Genomic DNA, 27,443 nt, shown 5'->3' with positions numbered 1-27,443 from the left:
TGGACTTCTTTTTTGCCTTCTTCTTTTCCATCGGCGTTTTCCTGTTGATCTGTCGGACCAGGTCATAGAAAATCTGGGGCAAAGAATAACATTTGTCATGTGAGGAATTCACATACCTTATACTCAAATATAGGACAAATACATCATGATAGAACATTATGTAATCCACTCAGAGGTGTCATTTATATTGACATTTTATTAATTTAGCAGATGATGTGGTCCAAAGTGACATATAAACTGTGCTTAACATACAAAGAAAAATTATTAGAAGTGCATAGTTGTAACAGTATTTTAGTGGTCAGTCGAAGAACGCTCTGTATTGACCAGACTACTAGTAACCACATCTTAGCTACCATGCACAATGAAAGTGGATGCGCCACATATTGCAGTCTAGGAGGACACTTGTTGCTTTCTAATGTTTAAGTTGTGCCTATTCCATAAAATGTGGATGTTAGTTAAGTTAAATTCCATAACACTTACTTGCAAAAATAGAATACTTACCAAAGCTCCAAATCACCGGTGTCTCCAGTTAATAGCATTTAGCGATTCTATTCTGTTTTGCAATTCAATTACCTACAGCATTTTAAGGACTAACAATTAATTTGATTGCATTTTACAGCAGTGGGGCGCACCTCATTAACGTTGATCTTTGATTTAGCTGAAGACTCTAAAAAGGCACAGTTGCTCCACTGTCGGGCCAGATTCTGGCCCTGCTCCTTGCCGACCACGCGCTCATCCTCCAGGTCACACTTGTTGCCCACCAGAATCATGGGGACCTAGCCAGAACCAAAGCAGAGTCAGGAGAAATGTTGAAACCCTGAAGTCTTAAAATACATCTCAGTGACCAGACTATGCCTAATTATTTGAGATTTCAAAAGATAAACATTCTCAAGGCAACCAGAGATCAATCATTCGTAAGCTCAGCAGGCTACAGATTTTTCTTCTAAATCAGGATACGAGAGGTAGACTGGGGCTGGTAGATATTTACAGTAGCCGTGACATTTCCATCTTGTTACAAAGCTGCAGCCCCCCTTCTGTCATGCCCTTTCCCCCACTGACAGGCCACTAATGAGGAAGGGAAATGAACAGGGATCTACGCCTGACTGCCAGGGCTGTGGACGGTCTACAACTCAGGGCCTTCTACAAAGACCACCAGGAAAAATGACAGGGCTTGACCCTTCTCTTTGAAAACTGTCAGACAAAAGGGTATCTATCCATGGTAGCTGTCATTGCAAGACAAAAGGGGAGGAAGGGCTTTATCATTACAAGATCTAATACTCACATCCTCAGTGTCCTTTACTCGCAAGATCTGTTCCCGGAGGTCCTGTAGGTCATTAAATGTTGACTGTGCCGTGATTGAGTATACAAGGGCAAAGCCCTGGCCGTTCTTCATGTACAAGTCCCTCATGGCTGTGAACTGCTCCTGTAGACCAGCAGAGGGGAATGTCCATGACCAACAGTTCTACAGTTCCCATTTTCTGGATACAAACTACAGTCTGTGACCCAGCACAGACATATTCTACTTACTGTTCCAGCTGTGTCAAGGATTTCAAGCATACACTGCTGTCCATCCACCTCAACTTGCTGAGGAAAGGAACAAAAAGTAAGATTAACACCACTAACAGTGGGTGTACTAGAAAATTACCCAAATTTAGCAAGCTTACCTTTCTGTAAGAGTCTTCTATTGTGGGGTCATATTTTTCCACAAAAATACCTTGTACAAATTGGACTGTCTGGGGGAGACAAAGCCAGGGGATAATAATAACAATGTTCATAACACTTAACTCTTGTTACATTTAACCAACTTCAAGTCATAGAGAGATTGGATGCATTGGGACACGCATAAAGAAGTTCTCACCAGTGCAGATTTGCCCACACCTCCTGAGCCTAACACCACTAGCTTGTATTCGCGCATGGTGGGGTATCTTCACTGGACAGCACAAAGGTCTGCAAGAGAACAGTCAGGGAAAGAGTGAGACCCTTAGTTGCAATACTATTCCATCCTGCTGTATCCCAAATAAAGACATCTTGGTATTTGTTTTAAGAAGAACTTCCCCCCTAAGAACAGTATCGCTGACATATTTGCAGGTGACATCATTCGACTTCTAGTCCTCTGCCAAAATAATTATCTTTCCTTCCCACCCACAACCCTGGGATTTAAGCTGCTGGTGGGGCCCAGTTCCCCTTTTTGCCCAGTTGAGAAAAGCACAAAAAAACAAGATCCAGTTCTACCTGGATTGAATATTTCAATGCAATCCACAGAGTTGGGGTACTGCTCCATCCTCTATGCCTCAAGAACTGTGTGAAAGCATTCTAGTGCTCAAAGGAGAGAACATTGGGGCACAATCAGCAAGCTACTAGCTATAGAGTAGGAGTAGAGTAGAATAGCTCGAGGCCTAGAACCTGAACATACCTACTGACCCATAGGGCAATGCTAAGATCCACAGACACAAATAGATTAATCTCATTAGCATGCAGAGGAGAAGTGCTGTGTGAGGTGAGGAGGAGTCACCACCTCCAGCCTGACAAAATGAAAAATAGGCCTAGTTTAATTAGCATGTTATAAAATAACTCCCCTAACAGCCCTTCCAGTTATGATTGCCTATGAGATATGCAATAATGAGTTACCGACACAGGAGATCTGATTAGTTATGCATTGAAAACATAAGAAGCAAGTGCTCACATAAAAGGCAAAGCAAACTATTCCCAGATGATTGAGGGAGGTTTGACTCAACTAGGACCAAACACTGAGATAAGTGAAAACAAGTGAATTCTCAGTGAGACTTGTTACATATGCAGACAAACATACAAAAAACACTTTGTTATTCTCAACAAGCCATTTGCAATTCTAACCAAGCTGCACGAGGCAGCACCAGGAGCCCACAATGAGAGATACACATTTGAGGGATATCACAAAGGACCATTCAATGCCCACAGCACTACAATACTGCTCCTCTGCTCAGATGGAGACAGATCAGAGCATGACCGGCTATGGAATTACTACCTGACAAAGAGAGCAAGATTCCTACCTAGAAATCAAGAGCACAACACACAGCTGTGCAAAGAAGGCCAAGTCAAAAGTACACTTCATAGGTCCAGGTTTTGTGCACCAATAATTCAGATATTGCTATGGGCTTTGACCGATTAGACACAAGCCAACATTTCATATGTATATTTTTGGTCAGTTCTTTATTTTTAGTGACAGTTTGAGAGAAACTGGAAAGTCAGGGGGGAGACTGAGGGGTTGACGTGCAGTAACTGAACCCAGGCTGCTGCAGTAAGGGTCTAAGCCTATGTGGTACACGCCCTACCCAGTGAGCCACTGGGATGCCCCCAACAGGCCAACATTTATGAAGTAGTTTATTAAGAACATAAGTGCCTTAACAACCTGGACAATTTCAATTGAGCCTGACTGTTTCCAAATTGATGTGCTTTAATGTCAACCTGACAGCACATTTACTCTTTCAAAGAGTTTGTGTCTGGCCTCTTCTGGCCAATCCAACCCCTCAAAAAAGTGTCTTGCGACACAACCTACTGTTTACACGGCTGCAGATGACAAGTCCCCTCTACATCTGGTGAGAGAAGGCCAGCAGATCCCAGAATTGGCTGATGCAGTAAGCAGGAAGCTGTGGTGAGCACCAACAAATTAGCTAGTTAGGAATATTCTGTTCCAAAGACAAAAATACATACATTTCTTACAAAAATCTTTTGTTGTTGATGGTAAAATAGAAAGCATAAAGTAGCTGGGAAACTACTCAACTACCAGTTTGATAAACTCAGACCAACGGCACGTCACAACAATAATTCTACTTTCAAGTAATACAACTTGATAATGAATCTTTCTGGCACTGAAATGAGAAATGTCATGTTATTTATGTAGTATCAGATATTTTGAATCTAACTGTAAACGGATCAACACATTAGCTAGCGGGCCTGTTTTGCGAGCTGGATACAGTACTGTTAAATTCCGTTCCTTAAAACAAGGCCTCAACTAGGGAGCTTGTATTGTGGCAATAACAAAGCCACAACTGGAAGCTGCTTATTTTTTCTTTATTTTTTTAATGACTGTACCGTCGTTGCTTTACTTCTTTCAATAGCTATAGCTAGCTAGCTACCGAATCAAAGCTGGCTACTAGCTAGAGTCAGCTAAGTTTTGGCCTCCCTCTTGCCGGTACTAGCTTCAGAGCCAACATGCAGACCTCTAGCTAGCAGTACGTAGCCAACTAGCGAGCTAGCTGACTGCATTAACTAACTAGCTCTAACTAACTAGCAGTCACCAGTCAACCATAATACAACCTAATCAAAAATATGAATTTTATACTGGATTATGTAAGGCTAGTTAGCTAACTATTTAGCTAGGATTCCGTCCGGCGCTTTCTGAGACAAGAGCGTGCCCACGACATGAACAGTCGTTGGGGCAAGCTACTTAGTATTTTAGCTAGCTTCAAGTGCTAGCCAATTCTTCATACTCGCTAGCACTTGCTCCTAGTTGTAATGTTACTGGCCACTCACACCTTCCTTTGATCTACCCTCTTCAGCATGCTAAATGTACATTAGCTGTCCTACGATGGTAACAGTCAGTTGCAAAGCTTCCTACATTAAAAAATGAAAAAGCCGTTGCTGTCGTTAGCTAGAAAGCAAGCTAGCTGGCAGGCTGGCTACTCACCGTGTTTTCCTCTCGCCGCCGTCTCTCTCAAGTACCTTCACTCAGCTGAGCCTCTTTTGCATGGCAGACACTGCAAACGTCATTCCCTCTGAACGGACAAACCTTAAATGGCTACAACGTTCTGCAGCAGCTCATCAGCTTACTTTTTAGTACTAGTTCAAAAAGTCCATGGATTTCTTAGTTTAGTTAAACAGATATAATTTAATAGTGCTGCTATGATATTGCACTCATTTGACTGGAATATGGGTATTTATTAGTCAAATACATTTAGGGTTCAATTAAAATATAAAATAGTTGTTGCAAGTACATTTTTAAACAGGGAGAAAACAAACTTTGTAAATTATATCTACAACCATGGGGAACCGTGGGAGTCAGGTGGCTGAGCGGTTAGGGAATCGGGCTAGTAATCCGAAGGTTGCTGGTTCGATTCCCGGCCGTGCAAAATGACGTTGTGTCCTTGGGCAAGGCACTTCACCCTACTTGCCTCGGGGGAATGTCCCTGTACTTACTGTAAGTCGCTCTGGATAAGAGCGTCTGCTAAATGACTAAATGTAAATCATGTTTCCTCTGTGTTTCACAAAGATAAACTGCAATTTCAGGAAACATGCAAGCTGTGGGACTTCTGCGTGAATAAGTATAAGGCCCAGGCTATAGCCTGGGCCTACCATAAGCAACACTGCATTGAGAGAAACGGGAGGAATACGTTGTTGTTCTTTTGGCACCTATAGTAGAACAACGTTATTTTGTTAATTCAGTGTCAGAACAGAGTAAACAGCATTGCTGTCCATTTCTTGTGGAGGTTCCCATATCTCTATTGTGTGATACAAGTCCTTGTCCTCCTCCATCCATCCAGTTATCTCATTATAGACATGGCCAGGGTCATTTTCATCCTAAAATACATAAAAGGTTTGAATGAGAGATAGAGATAGAGAGAGCTGATGTGCAAGAATGCTTGAGTTTAATTTAAAATAATATCAGTGTGAAATGAAACTCACTTGTAAAACATTCAAATTATCCGATACTTGTGATGCTTGAAAAGCTTAGGGGGGAAAATTTGTTTGTGAATTCCTTTATAACAATTGAACATAAAACCAATGACATGTTTCCAAAACTCATGTAAACTATTCTCTTTAATTGAAAATATACATTGAATAGAGAGCTAGGTCTTACAAAGTGAACTTGACTGAGTACGTTCTCTGAGGATTCCAAGTGCAACCAGAAAGCTGCACGCTAACAATCCAAAGAAGGCGCCAATGATAATGTTGACACTTGCATGACCTGAGGAAGGATGTTTGATTTAAGATAGTTTGGTTTTCCAGTATCAAAATGTGTCACGAAAGCTATTCATTAAGTTAATTAACCTGAGATGTCAATAGGAAGTGTAGGAAATGTTGGAGGTGTTTCATCCCCATCTCCAACAGGCACCTTGTCCATGACCTTAATGTAAATTGATCATAAATAGAAAAAGAGAGAAACCAGTGAGGGATAATGTGCTGGTATGATAAAGTTATGTGCAATATGGTGAGTTTTTACCAGTATAAACCTGTGTTGTAGAGTTGTGGATTTGTGTGCATACAGATCTGCAGTTGTTTTTCTCATAGGTGTCCTTGCTTTCAATCTCAGGATCCAATGCAGGTTGAGAGGATAAAGCTAACAGGAACATATAGGTGAGAGATTGGAACATAAATGACCAGACTTACAAAGGAACCTCAGTTCACACCTACTCTTACACAATAAATCTGCATATCATTTAATCACCAAATCTGACACATATTTAAACATGACCCTGGTGAGTGTCCTGCTCATTGGTGTTGAGCATGGGTGTGTAAATTATATTGAAAATCTAATGTACAACTAACAACTTCCATGACAAATGTGTGTATTGAGAGATACAGTATTTAATAGTATCTGATATCACAGTAACATCTAAGCAAAATAGCATTTTACATACCTTTACTAACAGAGACCTCTACTTTGATCATGACATCTCTTCCCCATTGATCAAGTCCACAGTAATATGATCCAGCATCTTGAGATACCAGGTGTTTGATAGTAACAGTAAAAGTGCGTCCATGTACATTGTCATAGAGGCTAAATCTTCCATTCTGAACTACATCATTAGCTTTCTCACTTTTGATGAGAACACTATTTTTGGTGGTGCAGGGGTGTTGACACAAGTATTTAGGTACATTCTGATATCCATCTGGATATGAACAGATAATATCTAAACATCCACCTTCTCGTCCATGTGATCCAATTTTTCTTTTCCCGCTCACGTCACAAAATAAACCTTGATGAAAAGAAATCTGCAATTGTCTATCACATTGTAAGAATGAACATAAAACACAAAGAAAATACTTTGCAATGTCTTAAAAATATCATACCATATTTGAACTACCAGTGTAATATAAATACGTTTTCATTCAAACTTACCTGTCAATAAAAAGAAGACCTTAAAATTAGTCATTTCCACACATAAGAAAAATGCTAATGCATAAATCTATCTCTTTCAGCACAATCAACTGCGGTGGCCAATGGTTGTAATTGTATTATTATAGGAAGTAGGACATTCCCTGGGTGCTGTCCTAACACCAGGAAGGAAGTTTCACAGACAAGTACAATATTTTGCAGACACATCCCAGGAGGTCCCACTATTGTTCATCATCGACATTGTAAACCAGGTTGTCAGCTATGCCTTATTTAACCCAACTAAAATAACATTATTTGGTAGCTTTACATTACATACATAGGCCAAAAAGTGACAACATGTTCTGTGAACAACAACTACGAATTCTCAGCCGTGTTGGCCACTGAAGGGCTTGTCAAGTACACTTCATTTGAATATCAAATACATTCTACCACACACTGATAGATTAAAACATTACACATCCATCCTCTACTTATAAGAAACCAACCTACACATGTGTAGATACTGTATGTTACTTTGACTGATACTTTGGCACTGAGATTCAGTGATTATAAGTGGGTTTGTAAAGAGACAATAGTGTTCTTAAATGTGGCAGCTTGCAAATGTTTCCTTCTTCTCTTCCCCTTTTCATCTTCCTTTAATCCCCATGATCCTCCTCCTTCTAACCTTTCACTGTCTGTGAAGGAGCAAGACACCCTACTGGCCATTCCCTGGTAATTAAAGTGAGTAGAGGAATTATTCTTACATCATACCATCTTCACTGCAGACTAAATATGGGCATCGCCTGGACGCAAAAGAAACAAGCTTTGAGATCCAACTAAATGACACTTAAGTCCTTGGGCAAGGCACTTCACCCTACTTGCCTCGGGGGAATGTCCCTGTACTTACTGTAAGTCGCTCTGGATAAGAGCGTCTGCTAAATGACTAAATGTAAATGTAATGTAATGTAAGTCAACAGGAAGGCCTACTGGAGACTTATATGTAACTGCAAACGTAACTCATACATGTAATTGCAAACTACTATGTGCCTCATGTTGTGTGCATATTATTACCAAGTTATTAAATCTAAAGCTTGTTATTCAAACAACCAAGTTGTGAACATTTAAAAAAGGACTGTAGTCTCTGTGGCCTTGTTTGGAAAAGTCCTGTTTAAATTCCAATAAATAATCATATTGACATATCGTTTGATACCCTCTCAGCCGTACTTTGTAACTTCACTCTAGGTTCCAACATAGTTCTCTAACCCTGACAGAACCACCTGTATATCAATTATCTGCAATGTAAAATTAATGTAATATATGACTCTTCTTGGTTTGGTTCCTAGCGAAGCAGCTTTGGAACATCAACCTGCAAGAAAGAAACAGACATTAGAGTATAATGATTAAAGATATACAGATCAAAAATATGAATTAAAGTAATTGTGCACACACTGGTGAGGACCACTTTTCATATTTCTCTCCATGCAAAACCATCACAGTACAGCTGTTCTAACCTTCTTGAGAACCTTTAAGGTGCTGTTACAAATAGAAAGCAGCAACTGATCCCTAGAGTTCCTCCCTCCCTCGTGGCATGGAGTCTGCCCATTAGGTTTTCTCTGTGTCACTGGTGTCAGGGACTTCCTTATGGACACGCTTTCTAGTACAGGGGCGGGTGGAGGAGGTGGAGGTAAAACATCCACTGGCCTCGGTTGTGCACTTTCTGCATTAGGGGTTGTTTTGTAGGAGCGTTTCATCGAGGATTGAACAGTGGTGATACTCGGAACAGGCTTGCCCTTTCCTTTGACAAGAGGCGATGTGCATATTTTTTTGTTGGTCTGATCCATGTCTGAAGGGAGTTTATGTGTTGCCTTTCCAGAAGTTTGAACCTGCTGAGATGACTGGTGAGATGTTTTCCGATTCGATGCAATCTGCAGATCCTGATCAGCCTGTTTCTTGTCCTGCATCCTGCGTTGCCTCTGCTGATCCATATTCCTGCTCAGGATGTTAGTCATGGTCATCCTTGGGCCAGCCAGCTCAAAGTGGTAACCTAGTTTCAACAACGTACAGTTCTCCCTCAAGGTCTTGGTCATTTCCATCTCTGTCTTGCCACCACAAATGTGCCGTTGGTTGTGGAAGCGCAGCTCGGTGATGCACGTGTTGCTCTCCAAGGCATGTATCAGGGCCAGAATGCCTTTGCCTGTAAGGTGATTGGAATCTAGGTTGATGCTGGTCAGACAGGTGTTCCTCCGTAGTGTGTTGGCAACAGCAGAAGCTACACGGTCATCAGCTCTGGTATTTGCCAAAGCAAAGGTCTTGACGTGCCTGTTGTCTAATAATGCCTCTGCAAACTGAGTCAGAGTCTGAGTCTTTATGACATCTGAGTTGTTAACATTGAGCTCAGTCAACAAAGGATCATCGTTTCTGACTCTTTCAAGAAGTTGGTCGAACATGCTGGAGACGTCTTCCTCTTCCCTTACTTCCTCAAGTGCTGAACCTTCGCTGTTGCTGCTCTTTAGTTCTACCTGGCTGGATTTACAATGTTTATGGACAGTTTTTTCAGTTGTATTATCATAGTCTTTCTCTCTCTCCCTTGAAGATTTTCTTTGTTTCACAGAGTTTGTGTTTTCCCTTTTATCATGGTCCTTCTCACTGTCCCTCTGGGCCTTTATGACTGGAACCTTAAAATCTGTTTCTCTGTCCCCATCCTTTAAAAACATTCCCATCTTACTATCTGTCAGCTTCTGTGATTTTCCTTTCCTGTCCTTCTCCTCTTTCTCCCCTTGTCCCTGCAATTTTGAAATGAGCTCTTTGGTTTTGCAGTCTATTTTCCTTCTACAATCTTCTTTTTTGTCCTTTTCAGTTTTAATGTAATTTTTGCTTTGTAATTTTGAGATGAGGTCGAGTGTTTTGCAAGTGCTTTTCTCCTTTTTCTTGCACCCTTCCTTTTTCTCCTGTCCCACCTGGCTCTCTTTGTTTTTCTGAATGACCTCATCTCCCTTACCTTCACCCCCAGTCATCTTATGTGGACTTTTTTCCTCTATGACCTTTTGACCTTTGTCAACATATTTGAGTTTGTTGTTGTCTGGGATTTCCTCTTTGCATCTGCCCTGCTTCTGACTGTCGAAGCCAAAGCCATCCTGGTCGTCTGGCACAGAGAACAAACTCTCACAGCTCTTCCCCATATTCTTCAAGTTCTCTTGTTTCGCTCGGCCAGGTTTAGAGTCCCCCTTGAGTGTGGAGACAAAATATATTTTACTGCGCATAGTATCATTTACAACCCTAAACACTACTTTTCTTGTGAAATGATTTGTAATGACATATACAGTACTTAATTGGGACTGCTGTTTGTTTAAAATATAATTTTAAACTTTATAAAAACCAAACCTCTGCTTGGTAACATAGGTTAGTATTTTGTATTCCTCGCCAGGCAACGTGTTGGAAGGGTTTTACAAGTTGCTGTCTAAAGAGCTACTGCAGATGTGTCCTTAAAAGGAAGTGTGTCTAAGCCTCCGGTTGAGGAATTTCATTTGTCTTCAAATTGGGAGCAGCATGCCAACATGAGCAAGCCAGCATTATATCTGGAGCTTATATCTTTCATTTTTGAACTAAGGGAGCAATGTAGAGCTTTATGAGATGTACAGTAGAATGTGATTTTGTTTTTGCATTTCTTTATAAGTCTTGCAACATCTTAGTCAATTCATAGAACATTCATAGCACTGTGCAATAAAATATAATTATCATAAATTATTCAAATATCCTTATTAATAATATACATGCCAAGATGTAAACTACTCAGCACTCATAAATAAAGGCAAGTGTAGACACCTAAGCCAAAGAAGGTACACATGTATAGTAGCAAATTGTAATGAAGTTCTTGTTGTTACCAGGTTTTTGTCTTGCAGTTACCATGAAAAGCCTCCATCTGTTCTTAGGTGTTTGTCTCCTATAATTAGAGAGGGGATTTGCTCTTTAAAGTTCACTACTGGTAAACTTTGATAAGGGATAATTTGTTTTCAAGCTGCTTAGCAACTTTAAGAGTGATGATGCCCAGGTGAATAGATGACATTCTGCCTTTTCACTCTGGGTTTTCCAAACCCATACTCTGGACCTTTTACAAACAACAAGACTTCTCATTAAGGTCTGACGGCTGTCTCCAGATAGATCATGTTTCCTTACATCATTCCACCTGTTGAAGTTTGTATCCACAACGCTGAGTGTGAATAAACCAAGAGAAGCCCTGGAACTAAAATGTCTAAGAGTTATCAATTCTTATCAGTTGGGAGTAGCCTAAACATGCACAAAAACGTGTCTTTCCACAATAAAGTTGTCGTTACACATTACATTTCAAGTACAATTAGCCAACTTGTTACTCAACGTTTTATCACTATTCAATTTAGATTACATTAAATGCAATACTCTGGTCTAACCATTAATAGCAAACCCTAAGATGAATCCTCACGCCACTGCACCATGTTTGGAATCTAGCTGGTGGATTCCATAGTTACCATCTCTGACATTCCGCTCATAATAGTCTGACTATATTAAGCTGATGGTGTACGGTATGGCCAGGATAAACGTCCAGGTAGCCTATATCTAAACACGTTGACAATTTCTGAAAAAATAGTCATACCTCAAAGCTCAACTCTCTCTCAATTAGTTTCTTGGTCTCGCGCTCACAGAAGTCCAGCATTGCCCCTCTGTTGTATTGGATTGACGGCTGCTTTTCAGTCTGGTTTCTCTGTCTGAGCCCGACTGGCACAGCTGGGTCCGGATCAATGTCGATAAACTCATTTTCCAACTCTTCCACCTCAGCAGACGTTAAAGATGCCAAAAGATTGTCAATGTCACATTCATCCTCGCTCTCTTGCTTCTGATTTGGACCGTTACTCCCGGACATGATTAGCCACGATAATGCAGTTTTCTATGATCAAAACCTGTGAATTATACACGAGGGTTTTCCTTGGAGAGCTGTTATATTTTGGCCATGAGACTAGAGTGTCGGCCTATCAGATGCACTCAACCGGACCGCCTATCTTAGTGGCTCCTGGAGATCCAGTGCTGGAGTCTGACAGTTTCACCAATTTGCGACAAAGCGCCCAAAGTAATTATATAATTTTTTGGGTCAAACTTTATCTATAATACCTGGATAATTTTTAAGTACTCATCATTCTCGTAATTTGCCTGCGTCAAATCATGGCAAATCTTGTGCCTCAAAAGGGATTAACTATATACATTAAAATGGCGTCATCTAGCGGTTGAAAAATCGAGTCAGATGATGTTTTGATATTAGAACAAAACGTTTTATTCCACAATATAAACGGCAACGTCTTCATCTGCCCCGCACTCTCGCTTCCCGAAGTTACCTACCCAAAGTACATAATGTGTCAGAAAAAGTACCATTAAACAGTTCCTTTATCCTTCTGTCTGCTAAATCTCTATTCCACAACTGTTACCCAACAACCTATTAGCTTTCTGTACATGAAACCATTGCTAAAGCACCAACACACATTTTAGCAGAGATCAAGCCATTAAAGCCAAATCAGACAAACATTATTGCTCAGATAAATAAAACTATTCTACAAAAAATTGTGAATAATTATATAATTAAGATGAATGTACTAAACACTGGGGTTTAACAAAAAAAGGTTATCATTTATTTATTTATTCAAAAAATTTTAAGGGGAGGTGTCAAATCCTCTATCCTCTCCCAGTTTCTCTGGTTTTGCATGCAAGGACGTTCCAAAGAAAGTATTAACCCTTGATCTTAACAGGGTGCATCATTATTGTTAAGACTCCTTTGCAAACGTGTGATGGAAACCCATGCAGATCCCACATCCCCATACTTATTTAGACAACCACAAATAGATCATAAGAGGAAAGAAATATAAGTAAAAAATACAAAAAGTAAGCAAATAGTATAGTTCGGGACAACAATCCAATATAGAGGAGATAGCACCGTAGTTACAAAGGGGATGGAAAGGGAACCACAGGGCAGGGGGAACTATGGAGGCGGGGTCAGTGACACATCCAGACTGGTGGCTGACTAATGGAGTGAGGATGAGCAGTCCTCCAGGTTTCCATCCCCAAAAAAACCTCTTCTGTTTACTGTTTTTTCCTCACTTCATGTGTCCATCCTTTAATGTACAACTGACACAAACGTAGTCCTCCTTCTCTGCCAGCTCGGCCGACACGCCAACACAGACCTGGTGGAACCACTGGTTACAGCTGCCATCACACTGGACCCAATCCACCTGAATTGAACAACACTTTATTTTAACACACTAACCAGACTAAATTACATACAAATAAAATCTAAAAGGAAAAAGACTAAAAAGACTAATATATACTTTTATGGGTATCAATGTATATATTGAAGTGATGAGTTTACTTTTCACACTGGCATTACAACACCTACAGCATTATCTTAAACACGTGCTAGTGGGTGAATAGAACACACAAGTATTTACATGGGGATATTTTCCAGTAATCTTTTTGCACTGAAGCCTACAGATACACTGGTGGGTCAAGCAAGTCTGTTATCTAAGTTCCTCGGCTCACCTCATCTCCCTCTGGCAGCTGGCATCTTTCTGCCGGACACATGACCATCTCCTCATCAGAGTTGTCGGACTGAGAGAAGTCTGAGCGAGGAGAAGAGGAGGTGGAAGCTGCTCGGCGCTCCAGGTTCTTGTCTTTGTTCACCTTCTGGCGCTTGTGTTGGAGCTTTTTGGCCTTGTCCCTGCGTACCGCTTCCAGACCCGCCCTCTCCAAGCGTCGCTTGGCCTTCTTCTCTGCAACGCTCACCACCTCCCTCTGCGTGTCGTGACCTCCATTCTGGAGCACATTAAACACAACAAACTGTAGTTTCTCCCCAGCGCTGAAATTCCATGATAAGTAAAGAGTGTTACAGGGACACAGCAGAGCTTTCAAGGTAATGCCTTTGACATAAGCACACAGTGTACAATGTTCCATAAACACATTTTTCAGCATGCTCACTAACCTCATTTTGTGGCTGATTCCTTCCCTGAGATTTACACTGCTTGTGATTGTCACATTCTGAGGGGTCATCCTGTGACAACATGTTGCCGCCGGTGTGTTGACTCCTGAAGCCGTTCAGTAACATGTGGTAAAGGCTAGGGATTTCTGGTGGGGACACCTGCAGCAGCAGACCTTCAACCATCAACTCCTCCAGCTCCGGACTCAAACCTGCTGACAAAACCAGGCGTCATTATCCAGGCATCGTTAAAAAGAGCATGGAGCATTTCAAATATTAAAAGGTGTGTCAACAGTGACACACTATTCCCTCCCCCCAAAAAACTACAACTGGACAAGCACTGACCCTGCAAGGGGATGCACCGCTGCTCTGTGTAGAAGACTGTCTGAACGCTGCTTGTCCTGTTCCACTCTGGAGTCAGATATGGAGCCTGTGTCAACCAAGCAAAACACAGGACTATAAAACAAGCGTTTGCGCTTCGGTTGAAAATGCAGCCGTTCACTTAAATGGTTATTGGTAAGACAAAGGGACTTAGACGTAGAGAGGAGGGCTTTAATTGACCTGTTCGTTTGTGTCAGCGGCGTGATTGGGGAACGCCCTGTCGGAAGGGGTGGGCGGAGTCCTGGGTCTCTCCTCCAGCTCTGGTAGGTCACAGGGATCTGAGACTTTTTCCACTCTGTCTTGCCAGCTGACTGTCCTTTCAATCATGTAGCGCAGCGCGTCGCCCTCTGGCAGGCGTACCTTTATACGTTGCAGGGAGGCCAGCAGGGACAGCGCCATGTCTAGTGGGGGCTTCTCTGAGCGCTGGCAGAGAGGGCACAGCCAGGGCTGGGCTGAGCGGGTGTTGGAGGGGTCCCTCACACACACACTGTGGAAGGCGTCCCTGCAGAGCTCGCACTGTAACATGGCCCCCATGGGGGGCTTCTGACACACACACACCTTCAGGTCCATACACTCAGTGGTGGGGAGGAGCTTCGATTCGTTAGCTGCCCTGAGGGAGGAGAGAGCCTCCATCTCCCTTAACCGCACCTCCCCAAGAGTTGCCATCTGAAGAACAACATGGATACGAGTCAAACAAACAATCGTTGATGTATGATGGTCCTGTTACTGTTACGTCAATACAGTATATAATGTGAAAAGCAACTCATGGCCCCTCCCATCTGCATTGAGATGTGTGGTTAGGTAAAGGTAGTCCCCTTACAGCAGAGGTAGAGTCTTTGCTCTCCAAGAGGGCCCTTTCCACATCACTCAGGCAGTCCAGCCGCACCATCCTCTTCTTGCTGTGCTGAGGGCTATCTTTCGCTTTCTTGGACTTCCTTTTGGGAGACCAGTGTCCAACCTCACATCTCGGACACAGGACCTGTGGAATTCATATTTATTTGTAGCTCTGTCATCCCATTGATCTCTCCACAGGATTAGATCGCACCAAACCAGGAGAGTACTGTACCTCGAGCAAGGTAAAGGATGAATTTCTCCTCAGGAACATTTTGGCTGCGCTCTCCTTCCAGGCCTGCACCTCTGCCACCAGGGACTCCAGCAGCTCCAGGGGCTCCAGGTGGACCTGGATGGCCTGCCCTCGCAGCACCATGTCAGACAAGCTGTCCAACATGGGGACACAGCCTCCAACCTGAAACAGATACACGTGTCTTCAAATCATATTTCCAATCAGTATTGTTCACATGCAGACCAATAGGTTCTCCTCGTCTCGGGGTAACCCAAATCGTGGTCACTTGCTTCCATACCTGAAGTTCTTCAGCTTCCTGAAGCCACTCTCTGGCTCTGTTGATGGAGTCCTTCAGCAGTAGACAGTTGGGGAGGTAAGCAGGGATGGACTCCACCTTGGCAGCAGCCCCCGTCAGGGTCTCTAGTGAGTGGGGGGGCCTGGAGGAGAGCATCACACAACATCAGTTACCTCTGAAGACTTTGACACACACAGTTACAGTGTAGACAAGCCCGGCAGTGCAGACCCATATCTTCCTGAAATAAGATGATGTGGACATCATAGAGAATTTGATATGGAAACATGTTTATGTTACATTGATTATTAATTAATGGAATGGATATGCTATCATTGGCACATCTCTCAACTCCTCCAATCCTGCTCTCAGAATAATTTGATTAAAGTTTTTCATGTTACACATCCATTCACATCTTGTGGCAAACATTTGATCCAGTGAAGTCAGACATTATGGCTGTCACAGTAATGAACCATGCAAAGTTTTCTACTACACACTGATGACAGTATGTTACCTTGAGTACATCAATACATAAAACTATACACTCCTTGCAGCCAAAATACAGTCTGAAACCATTGCATAGACAGTTGTTGAGATATGAGCTACGCATTACCATTCTGATAAATTAAAACAAAGCATACAGATTTGATTAAAAAAGAACCAAACTATCCAGCCAACCATGATGAGCTACAGTGAGCGCAGAGTATTTCCTAACATTCTACACTCTAAAATGGTAAAGAAAATCTGAATGGACTCTAGCTCTAGGGAGATGCACAAAATCAAACACTCGACTCAATACTAGTTAACTGTGGATATGTGGAGCGCACAGATGTACATTCCAGAGAGCCATGCCATTAAAAGCTTTTTGAGAACGCTGGTGACAGTGGTTATTAAAAAGCACCGAGCACCAATGAAATGAAGGCAGAACTAGATATGCATGCTCACTTTTTGTTGATCTTGTTGAATATTCTAGCGGCAGCATTTTGCACTAGCTGTAATTAAAATGAAGCAAAATCAGGGACACTGACATTATGCTACATAATAAGTCAGTAATCACCAGTCACCAGGGTATATGTTTATACATTAAATGAAAGCAAGAGGAGGATATTCTTTCATTATTACAGGATGAACCTCTCTCTGAGACTAAATGTTTTGCACCTATCTGCCAATGTAGTTAAAAATCGGCACAATCTGAGCATGACAAACGTATGCAATTTACTGTAAACAGTACGTCTCCCTTCACTGAGCAGACCTTGAAGGTTTCGGTCGACATGCCAGTACAAGGATCTCTCAGCACTGCCCTCACCTGGCCTTGAGAAGACTGCTCGCCTTCTCCTCCCAGTGTTCAGACACAGTGAGCAGCTCCTGCAGGCGAGCCATGGCCTTCTCCACAGAGGGGTGGGGGGCCAAGCCCACGCCCTGGTCGATGAGCCTCCTCATGGTGTCCAGGGACAGGGTGGCAGGCTGGGAGCCAGCCTGCTGGACCCCCTCCAGCCAGCGCGCCTGCTCCAGCCTCACCCGCAGAAGAGGCAGCTCAGGCAGTTCCATGTCAAAGTCAAAGCTGATGTCCAGCAGGCCCTGGATCTCCTCTGTTCCTGGAACCTCGTCGGCCAGGACCTTCTCACTGTGCTGTTGGAAGTCCTCAATGCGATTCAGCAGCTCCTGCCACAGAATATTAACAACATGATCAGCAAACATAATTACAACGCATGAGAACAGGGAAAAACGATCAGAACCGATTGTTATTATAGACCTCGTCTACTTTCAGGTTACCCTATCCTACCCCATGCAGTGGTGTGTCACCCACCACCTACCTTCAACAGGGGGGCTTGGCTGAGACTGCAGGGGAGGTTGTACAGCTGCCTAACGAATGACCTCAGCTCCTCCACAGTCAGATGACTCTGGGACTTCCCCCCACCACACCGGTACCTAGGAGAAGGAACCAAAACAGCCTCTCAATAAAACAATTCAACTCATTTTGGTGCTTCCTCCATTCCTACAAGTAAGTCAGTGGGCAAACGAGTGCTTCTCAGAGTGTGATTGTGTGATGCTTTAGTGGATTTGCTGTACCTGGTCTGATTGTGTGATGCGATAGTGGATCTGCTGTACCTGGTCTGATTGTGTGATGCGATAGTGGATCTGCTGTACCTGGTCTGATTGTGTGATGCGATAGTGGATCTGCTGTACCTGGTCTGATTATGTGATGCGATAGTGGATCTGCTGTACCTGGTCTGATTGTGTGATGCGATAGTGGATCTGCTGTACCTGGTCTGATTGTGTGATGCGATAGTGGATCTGCTGTACCTGGTCTGATTGTGTGATGCGATAGTGGATCTGCTGTACCTGGTCTGCCTTTTCCCCTTGAGGAGCTGCTGTGCCACCGAGGCACACTTCTCTGCATCCTGAGTAACCAGACGGAGCTGGCGGAGCTGGTCGTTGTCAGGGAACATGTTGGACTCAGATTCGTCAACGAGGGAGTGGAATACAGCCAGGCCTGAGAGAAGAAGGTGACAGTGGTCACATTCAGGGGACGATTCAGAAATGTATTGTGTGCTGTATCCCTCACGCCGACGCCGCGCCTCACCTTTTTTCTTGTCTAGTTTCGCCTCCAGAGTGTCGGTCACACGAGCGGCCCAGTCGTCGTATGACTCAGCTCGCTGCTTCACAGCGTTCATCATGGGGTAGAGGTCATCCAGTGTAAATCTGTAACTACAGGGTTCATGAGACGCAAAGGAAAACGTCAGTCGAGATTCAACTCCCAGTGAGCATTGCACCCAGAAAATGGCTTGCATAACTTTGTTTCCCAATATCACGTTGAGTGTTTGAGGCCTCTCAGTCAAGCAGCGGGACTCACTTCAGTGTGTAGTTGCTGAGAGGGCAGGCACAGAGGTCCTTGATGTGGTGGAGACACACCAGCACCCCAGGGCTGCAGGGGCAGGTGATGGCAGACAGGTAACAGGTGGTCCGACACTTGGCACACTGCCGTTCATCGTCTTGGAGGTGATCGTATTTCGCCTCCTGGCAATGCAACACTCCCTTTGGGAGCAAGACAATAACACAGCCGTGGTTTTACACTGAACCCTGAGGGAGATGGGGCTAGACTGTGGTTTTACACTGAACCCTGAGGGAGATGTGGTTTTGACTTTTATTTGAGATACCACATGCTCCATAGTGAATGGCAATGGTGTAATTATGAAACATTAACCTCTCATTTACTTCAGGATATATGTAATGTTAAAACACATACAATGATTGAAGGTTTAAATAATATTATGATTCTGCAAATTATGAGTAAGCGACTGTTATTAGGTAGAATTTACAAAGGTAAAAATGATTAATTATGCACTGCGGGAAAGTGTGCTACTCACCATCTTTCGGACTTTCTCTCGCAGGTCTCGCTCTTCTCTGATCATAGTGGACATGTCCTTCTGTACTGCAGAAGCCAGGACTACATCCAGACTGTTGGCCTTGGAGGCCATGTTGCAGACCATCTCGTCATGGGAGAAGACACAGTATCGGTTGAGCATGCGATAATGGTCCACACACTGCCTACCCAGGGGCATCTGCAGCACCAAACAAAAACCCTCCTTTTAATATACATACCACAACAACATTGCCAAAATGTTACTAGTCTATTTATATTATGTTGAACCTTTATGTATAGATATGTTATGTATTATTCAGGAAGGGCATACCCAGTCCACAGTGCAAAAGTTGACAGCCTCGGCAAAGTTGAAGCCCTGGTTGAAGCCACTGTGGTAGGCTCTGGGAAAAGTGATGACAAACTCACCAGCACACTGATTGGTTCTGTAAATCTGTGGTAACAGAGTTAAGATGAACAAACATTACAGGGGTTTCAAGTGCCCCGAACGTAGTCCTTGGTAGTAGTATCACGTGTAGTGGCAAATGTGGGAAAAATATACTGATGTGAGGCCCTCATGGGTGTTAATGTAGCTAGGCTGAGACTCACTGGGACTCCGTGGGCCATGAGGGTGTTAGGGTTCATAATGGTGACCAGCTGGTGCAGCAGGTCAGGCTGGGAGTCAAACAGCTCAGGGGCCAGTTTCCTCATCACCTCCTCCAGTTGCTCCGCAGCAAATCCAGGAGCACCATACCATGTTTTGGGCTCCCCCCTGTGAATAGAAAGAGTTTCAGGTGACACTGCTTCTATATTAAACATGCTCAGTCAAATAAAGCAAGCACATTTAAAAAAATAAAAAAATAAAATTCTCTTAATATTCTGTTCAAGGAAATAGTCAACGGTGATCAGTACCAGTGCAGGTAGTTGATGGAATAGCTCCAGTGGTCCTCGATGTGCCAGCAGAAGGAAGAGAAGCACATGCCCACGTACAGCCAGGGCAGGGTCATCCCACAGATGTCAGCCGTGACATGGGTCAGCACAGAAGGATCCATCATTGCCATGTTGTTCAGGTTCCAACCACACTTGAGATACTTCTGAAGTACAGGAGACATAAGGGGAGGGGGAGTTGCTAAATCTGGACGATGTATGCCAAAACTACACTCGGATTTTAATAGCAAGGTGATTTGGAGGGTTAAAACAGACTCACCTCATCGGCAGGAGCAACCTTAAATCTTCCATTTTTGATGGGGAATCCACTCCCAAACTCCTTGGAGGCTATGTCTGCTCCATACTCGACAGTGACGTCCTCCTCGATGGCCCCCACCAAACGCCAGAACTCTTTCTCCACCAGCTCTGTAGGAACCATCTGAAAGAAACAGGCCAGAGGTTGGATAGGCACAGGAATAGTTTAGACACAGCAGCAGAATAAACTGTAACTGATGCTTCACTTACATGAACTGGCATGTTGAAGTAATCAGATTTGAAGGAGTCTGCCATGTCCCCAAATGCACGCAAGGAATAGTCCCTGTAAGCCTGCTCAAAGCCAAAGGCCTCCTGAGGTTTGCTGCATTCCTGTTCATAGCATTCAATAGAGACAGACCCTTAATATACTCAGTAAGTCCAGTTATGATTTGTTCTATATAGTTAGGCATGCTAACGTTAGGATTACTCGACCTCAAATGAACACACGACAGACTATACAAAAACATTTCATAAAAAAAGTTTCATATTCATAAGTTTCATATTCAACAACAGACCCTCTGTTAGGATAAGAGAAGCACAACACTGGGCTCTTATGTTTATGTCCTCATCTCCCAAGTTCTCCCTTGATGCATACATGGTTCATTAGCGAGTTGTGAATGTGTTAGAATCACCTGAGCCAGGCACTTGGGGCACCTCCAATCCCCCTTTGGGACGTCGCTAAGAGGGGGGATGAGACAAAATGTGTGGTAGCTGTCATCACAGCCATCACACAGCAACAGACGGTCCTCGTCAGTCCCACTGCTGCACACCAGACACACGTACAGGTCCACCTGCAGAAGAACAGGGGATCGGGCATTTGTTGTGAGTGGTTGAGTGATTAACTTTTGCTGAGTGGTTGAGTGATTTACTTGATTACGTTTGGTGATTGAGACGACTACAGATCTTTATTACAGAGTAGACAGAGGATGTAAGTATACACACATATAAGATAGTATATACGATAGTACTAATTATAACTCACAGAAAGACAAAGGTAAACTTACTGTGCTCACTGGAGGGGCTGGTTTCTTATACCGTGACTTGTTTTTGTCTGCTTCGCTCACCGGTTCCTTACTCTCCTGGGGCTCCTGTTTCACTGGAATAGGAATCTCTTTCTCTGTACAGCAAATATAGTACAGGTAGAAATAACACACACAACTGTAAACAACAAATACAAGTCTCCATAATAATACATGGTGTGCCACACGTGCATTCATATAAACTAAGACATTGTACATCAACATTGTATCAAACTAGCAGTTAACAGTGTGTGAGCTTACCTGGCTCAGGCTTAGCTACAAAAGAGCCCATCCTCCTCCTCAGGTTGGGCCTGTTCTCACAGGGTTCCCCTGGTTCTGTCTTCACACAGCCAGGCTACAAAGACAAAAAATATGTTTTCAGTTGACATAGCTTCAACTTTCTGGGTCATGGTCATACAATGCTCGAGTGTGCAACACAACATGCAATGCATATTGATGAAACAAGAAATTGTATTCACATTGGCTTTTGCCAACATTTCTTCAATCTATTTTTACATAGTTGTCTAGTAGAGAGATTGGGAGTGAAAATGGAGATTAGATGGGGTTGATGTAGGATCTGAATTACTGGTTTTAGGTGGAGTTCTTCTGAAAAGTGTGTGTGGCTCTGTTCAAGAGCGTCCACTTCAGATCTCATGCGCTTGGCTCTGCGGGCATTGGGGCAGGTCTCAGTTGGCTGGACAAACTGATGCTGAGCCAGGTCGTGGAGCTTGAACTCCTTATCACTGCTATCCACAGGCATGGTGGGCTTCTTCAAAGACAAAGGGAATATGCACCAAAGGTGAGTCATTATGTATGTTACAAGTGTAGATGTCAACTAGCTACATTGTGTTAAAGGCCATATGCATCACTAATATGTTTTACATTTGTAGTAGTGAAAGCATAAAACTATAGTCTGCAGTGGAAAGGCAGTATATTTAATATATATTACAGTGCTAAACTAATGACATGACTATAAGATATGCTATCTTTTAGGTCCCAAGTTTAACAGTTTGTTATGTTACCCCTCTCAACCGTCCCTGTTCTTCCCCAAAAGGGTTTTGAGACACAAAACATGCTACATCACAAACACAGGCCAATACAGAGAGCAGAAGAACACAGATCAAATAGAGTCAATAGAGCCAGAAAGAGGTTATGCAATTTTATTCTATCTGAATTTTCATGTCCATGATCGAAAGGACAAAATTCTGTATCATTTTGTATTTCAAGTAATAGATCAATAGAATAAATACATGAATCAAATGATAATTGAATTGGACAAAATGTAATTAATTTAAATGTAGGCAAGGTTTTATAAAACCCTGTGTACAATGCATGACAATATGAATTACATTTTTCAATAAAGATTAAGTCCAAATTGTCAAGCCCTTCTGTACAATTCTAAGACTGCGATTTGTTAATTCATAGACTTATTGACTTTGTAACCATGACACAAACATACCTTCTCAAGATCAGGATCAGCCACTAAACGCATCAGTTTGGAAGCTAGCTCTGGCGCCTAAGGCAAGAGAAAGCTTGGATGGTTACACAAAAATTTAGAGTGACCTCTCCACAAGAGGTCACCCAGATCCAATTCATTCTCAGTTTGTAGGCTTTCTCTTGCTGGAGTTTTGGCACAGAATCTTCTTGTGTCCAGTGACTAGACACAAGAAGATAAGCTACTACTGCTCAACACATGGAATGCAACTGTTATCCTATCTAAACAAGCATAGAAGGGCAAAATACATGTCTCCTGGTCAGTTCATGCACAGTCCTCTCTTGGCTAAACATAGCACTATATTGTGCTATGCACCTCTTAGTGTTGTAACAGAGCAAGAACAGCTATTGATATTTTTCACCAACATTAGCACTTATATGTGTATCCCAAACCCCACACAGAAAGTGTCTCTGGCAGTATTTAGTCAGAGATGCTTTTCTTTTGGATGACACTGACAAACATCTCCTATATGAATTATAGTTATATTTTAGTTAGTAAAAAAAAAACAGCAACTGGTGTTCTGTGTGCAACTGGCTCATCACAAGGCTGAGGCAGATTAACCATTAATATGTTGAACATGTTCTACTCACCAGAAGGTTTGCTCCACTTTGGAAGAGGTTATAGGGGTAGAGGATTCTCTCATAGTGTGAACGGAGGTGAGAGCCCACAGCCTTGCCAGGTGCAAAGCCCATGGTCATTGCAATCTTGGTCCATTTCCTCTCTCTACATACAATATCAAATCCCCCCTCATCTGCCACCAGCTTAAAAAAAAGACATCTCAAAGTTAGATTTTAAGTAGATAGATCTGCTGTGAATAGAGCTCTAATCTAATCCTACATCTTTGCACCCAATGCGTTTGTAGCAAAGAGGGTTAGTACTGTTAAAATAAGCAAAAAAATAACTTATACTTATACTGTATGGTTGTGAGGGTTGTCCATATATGAAATTGTTTATACTTTCATCATGCACACTTTATCTCTTTAAATAGCCTAGTTAATTGATAGTTGTTGTAAAATTGTGATCTAACAATTCAACCTTATTGAGTTGATACAGGTCCAAAATTTTGCGCTCCACGTGAGGAATCTTTAGGGCACATCCCTGCAAATCCCAAAATTTTGCGATCTGGTCCAAGAAATTAAGCTTGACTCTAGTCTGTGCCTATTGAGAGGGATACATAGAAATATATTTATTGAAGAGCATACACATTTGAATTACTGCATGATTGCTTGTCATTCAATTCAGCAAAATTACATGGTAGGCCTACAACATCTCTGCCCCAGAAATATATTTAATATTTTGTTGATTGACCAAAGCATTTAGAGTGTGGTTATAGTACAAACAATATAAATGCCTTCAGTTTTAGATCATTAGGAGTATTTCTTGCCAGATATGCTGAGCTTTAAATCAATAAGTTATTTCAGACCACACATTCCACTTGTTTGACCTAGCCTAACCAATTCCCATGTTTTAGCATTGCAATATTTGTTGTTGTGTTGCACTCTAAATGTTGTACTTTACACAAGCATGTCATTACAAATTGTAAGGAAACCAATTAATTCATTTAAAAGAAGTAGCAGATAGACTCACCTCCAATTCATTGAGCCTCTGGATTCGAGGAGTGAAGTGAAGTCTGTCAACATCACAAGCAAATGGAGGCTGCCAGTCCTACCAACACAATAAAATATTTTTGGAAAAAACTACCTAAGAGTAACAAGATGTGTCTATTAGAGGAAGGTCATGGCTACAGCTATGCTAAATATCCCTGTTGGTAAGCAGGTCACAATTGTGGACTCCATTGGCAAATTATGTAGTGAAGTAGTAACAAATAGATACTTACATAGACTATATAATCAACTAGGGCAATTTCATTAGTTCACGTGTAACATGTAAGGCTATAAATGTAGTGTCATCAAATGAAATGAAATAACTTTTTGGATTATATGCTTGAGTTTTTAAGCAAGTCAGCCCAATGTTATTGATAAAGGACAGGATTTTGTTACCATTCTTTTACAGTACTTTAAGCACACCTACATGTGTAAAGAACCTACAAAATATAACAATCTCAAGAATCCTCTAATTCCTTGTTTGAACTCACTAGCCAACATCTACCACAGGCACACAAAATGGCCAGATGGAACACTCACTGAACAGACCAAGCTCACCACAAAGCCAACATGGAGGACAAGGCTTGTTGGGTGAACCTTTCATAGCCACCATGCACTACCATCAAGAAAACAGCAATGACGCCGTTTACAATTAATAATAATGGTAAATGTATAACTGGATGGCAGGCTATAATTTAGGTCATACATATGTTATAGAACATTTATTATTAAAAAAACAAACAACAAATGCACACAAAAAGACTGCAATCCAATTTCAAAACAACATACAACATATTGCTACTGTGTATAATGTGATAAACTAGGTTTAATACTAGTTTAAGCGAGCTATATCACACTGACAGCTCGCTCACTTGCTCAACTGAAAGCCAGAAGTAACTTGATGTGTCCCTACTACTAGCTAGTGTTTGGCAAGGAGGCCTACTGTCATACTGTTGGTTTTTTTTTTGTGCCAACCTGAAAGCCACGAAGATTAGTTTCAGTTTCTAAACAAACCTTGCAGTTTATTTAATGCTTTAGACCTAACCTAACATGTTGGGCCTCCTCGAACCGATATTCTTTCTCGACTTCGGATTTTAAGCAACCTACCCTGATAGCCTGTAGCCTACACACAGTCACCATACAGCTAGAAGCTAGTTAGCTTTCAGCCGGTTCCATACAGAAGTACAAGAGCAGTAAAGCAACTTAAGGCATTCCCACGTAAAAAAAAAAAGACTGCCGCCATGCTGGCTATTAAATGTTAATGAACTACAAATGGGACTAAAAAAGGTTCAACTTCATGATTGCTGCTAGCTACACAAAAGAATCAGAATATCCTTCATTCCGCCATGTTGAAAAGTCCCTTTAAACCCCGTCCACAGTGCTCGTGCTTTATCCATCCTTATTCTTGAGATAACACTGTCAAGAGCATCTGTTGAATTGGTGTGAAACACTTCAATCACACTTACCGGAGGTGGGCGAACCTTGCATATTCCAGTTTTTTCCGCTATTGGACGGATCTTATTAATAAAAGCAAAAGGATCACCGAATTCTTCCCAGCTGGGTTCGAAGACTGGGCACTCCGGAGGAGACCTGAACTCATCTAGTCGAGGCTGGGTCATCGTTGTGAACAGTTCTTATAGCTCAGACAACACAGGTTGACCGGTGGCAACAAGGTGTCACCGTGCTATGATTTGTCTGGAGGTGTAGTCTAGTAGCTAATTTCCCAACGTCAGGTTTCCTTCTACTCAAACGGGATCAACATGAGAGACAGCTTACACACACACACACACACGCACGCACACTGAAACGAATGTTCTAAGGCTGTGAACACGTCCGCCTAAAGAATTAGACACCAAATAGATTTCCTAAAATTGGAGGATTTTGACCGCGGATTCAGTTTCTTAAACGTTTTTTGTCATATAAAATGATAGTATATCAGTTCAAATATATTATTAATGATAATTCATTATGCAATACATAGATTTGTCCTATATGGCAATTTTGTTCGTATTAATCCGATGTATCATGAAGACTATTGTGGGCAATAATTCTTTTCCCTAACACATTGTCTCTTTGTTAATTGATCTCATGATCGATAACACACGTTAAAAGATGGGAGACAAAACCTTGAACCAAATACTATTATATTGTTTCAGGATATTTCATGATATGATGATTTTGAGTTATCCATCAAAGTCAAAACAGTTTATTTTCGCAACAAATCGTACCATTGGAATGTTATGGTCCAAGTAAACGGGTACAAATCCATTAGACAGATTAAGACATTGTTTATATAGCCTACCCAACCAAATCCAATCTCAAGATACTTGTACATCTATCACTTATTCCCATTAATCCTATCAACATAATCTGCATCATTTCCAAATTTAACTTTCAACTATATGAATTATTATTGTCAATGTGTTCATATTAAGCGTCTTAATCATTTAATTTAAGTAACATTTTTGCTAGTTTCTACTCGCAATGTTTACTTGCGCGGATGGATACTTTCAGGTGACACCTTCGCTGCTACCGGGACTCATTCTTTAAATAGCTACTATTGAGAATTTGGGTGCACCCGTTCAGCAACTCTGATCCTTCCGATTGTAAGGCAGGCGATTAGAAAGCATTTTTGTTAAATGGTCCCGTTTTTATGGACACCTCCCTTGTCGTCATAGGAGTCTAAAAAGTGTTGATCGTTAGATTGGCTGTGTTTGATAGTTTTGTAATCATCTATCCTTACAAAACTGTAACACATGCCATATATACATCAAACAGTATACAGAAGCCCCCTGCATGGTACAAAAGGTAAACCCTATTTTAGACTTTAGATTTTGGAAGATCCATTTCTTATTGTTATACATAAGCAATAAAGACAATAATATCACAACTTTATTATGATGCTCAAACAAGCAATTGGCTA

At 42.0% G+C, this 27,443-nt stretch overlaps 3 protein-coding genes across 5 annotated transcripts; all 3 read right to left on the bottom strand.

Moving 5' to 3' along the window:
* Nucleotides 1-4: 4 nt before the first annotated feature.
* Nucleotides 5-4,762, bottom strand: LOC136938717 (ras-related protein Rap-1A; the record flags this gene model as incomplete). Its single annotated transcript, XM_067231722.1, has 8 exons — nt 4,667-4,762; nt 3,536-3,626; nt 1,859-1,947; nt 1,665-1,733; nt 1,528-1,584; nt 1,283-1,423; nt 633-776; nt 5-73 (listed from the first exon to the last, which is right to left on the bottom strand). Coding segments are annotated over exons 3-8 (537 nt in total), but the record flags the coding sequence as incomplete, so codon positions are not given.
* Nucleotides 4,763-8,339: 3,577 nt separating this feature from the next.
* LOC136938721 (leiomodin-1-like) lies at nt 8,340-11,969 on the bottom strand. Its single transcript, XM_067231725.1, has 3 exons — nt 11,703-11,969; nt 8,587-10,299; nt 8,340-8,441 (listed from the first exon to the last, which is right to left on the bottom strand). Exons 1-3 carry the CDS (start codon nt 11,967-11,969, stop codon nt 8,415-8,417), a joined length of 2,007 nt encoding a protein of 668 aa, XP_067087826.1. The 3' UTR covers nt 8,340-8,414.
* A 378-nt stretch (nt 11,970-12,347) lies between these two features.
* LOC136938722 (lysine-specific demethylase 5B-B-like) lies at nt 12,348-26,238 on the bottom strand. Of its 3 annotated transcripts, none has more exons than XM_067231726.1 (28): nt 25,987-26,238; nt 24,504-24,581; nt 23,952-24,074; nt 23,507-23,677; nt 22,881-22,937; nt 22,008-22,190; nt 21,683-21,776; nt 21,407-21,519; nt 21,035-21,193; nt 20,613-20,732; nt 20,368-20,526; nt 20,073-20,254; nt 19,770-19,932; nt 19,495-19,614; nt 19,168-19,362; nt 18,654-18,835; nt 18,384-18,508; nt 18,143-18,293; nt 17,614-17,728; nt 17,106-17,461; nt 15,806-15,944; nt 15,511-15,690; nt 15,265-15,423; nt 14,625-15,110; nt 14,409-14,493; nt 14,070-14,278; nt 13,631-13,903; nt 12,348-13,323 (listed from the first exon to the last, which is right to left on the bottom strand). In XM_067231726.1, the coding sequence occupies exons 1-28, from the start codon at nt 26,137-26,139 to the stop codon at nt 13,189-13,191; spliced, it is 4,665 nt and encodes a 1,554-aa protein (XP_067087827.1). In that variant the 5' UTR covers nt 26,140-26,238; the 3' UTR covers nt 12,348-13,188. The 3 variants fall into 3 exon arrangements, with proteins under 3 accessions (XP_067087827.1, XP_067087828.1, XP_067087829.1); XM_067231727.1 differs by having other exon boundaries at nt 14,070-14,275; XM_067231728.1 differs by lacking the exon at nt 22,881-22,937.
* Nucleotides 26,239-27,443: the final 1,205 nt, after the last annotated feature.

The sequence above is a fragment of the Osmerus mordax genome, assembly GCF_038355195.1.
Source record: "Osmerus mordax isolate fOsmMor3 chromosome 7 unlocalized genomic scaffold, fOsmMor3.pri SUPER_7_unloc_3, whole genome shotgun sequence".
Lineage (NCBI taxonomy): Eukaryota > Metazoa > Chordata > Actinopteri > Osmeriformes > Osmeridae > Osmerus > Osmerus mordax.
This window is presented reverse-complemented; position numbering and strand designations above follow the sequence as displayed.

Coding starts and splice junctions, on each gene's coding strand:
- LOC136938721 (XM_067231725.1), bottom strand. CDS start 11,969: ATGTCCGGGAGTAACGGTCCAAATCAGAAGCAAGAGAGCGAGGATGAA. Junction 10,300..11,702: donor AGAGAGAGTTGAGCTTTGAG/GTATGACTATTT, acceptor TCCACACTCAAG/GGGGACTCTAAACCTGGCCG. Junction 8,442..8,586: donor CCTTAAAGGTTCTCAAGAAG/GTTAGAACAGCT, acceptor TCTTTCTTGCAG/GTTGATGTTCCAAAGCTGCT.
- LOC136938722 (XM_067231726.1), bottom strand. CDS start 26,139: ATGACCCAGCCTCGACTAGATGAGTTCAGGTCTCCTCCGGAGTGCCCA. Junction 20,255..20,367: donor AGGTTGCTCCTGCCGATGAG/GTGAGTCTGTTT, acceptor CCTGTACTTCAG/AAGTATCTCAAGTGTGGTTG. Junction 18,509..18,653: donor CTCAGCAACTACACACTGAA/GTGAGTCCCGCT, acceptor TGAACCCTGTAG/TTACAGATTTACACTGGATG.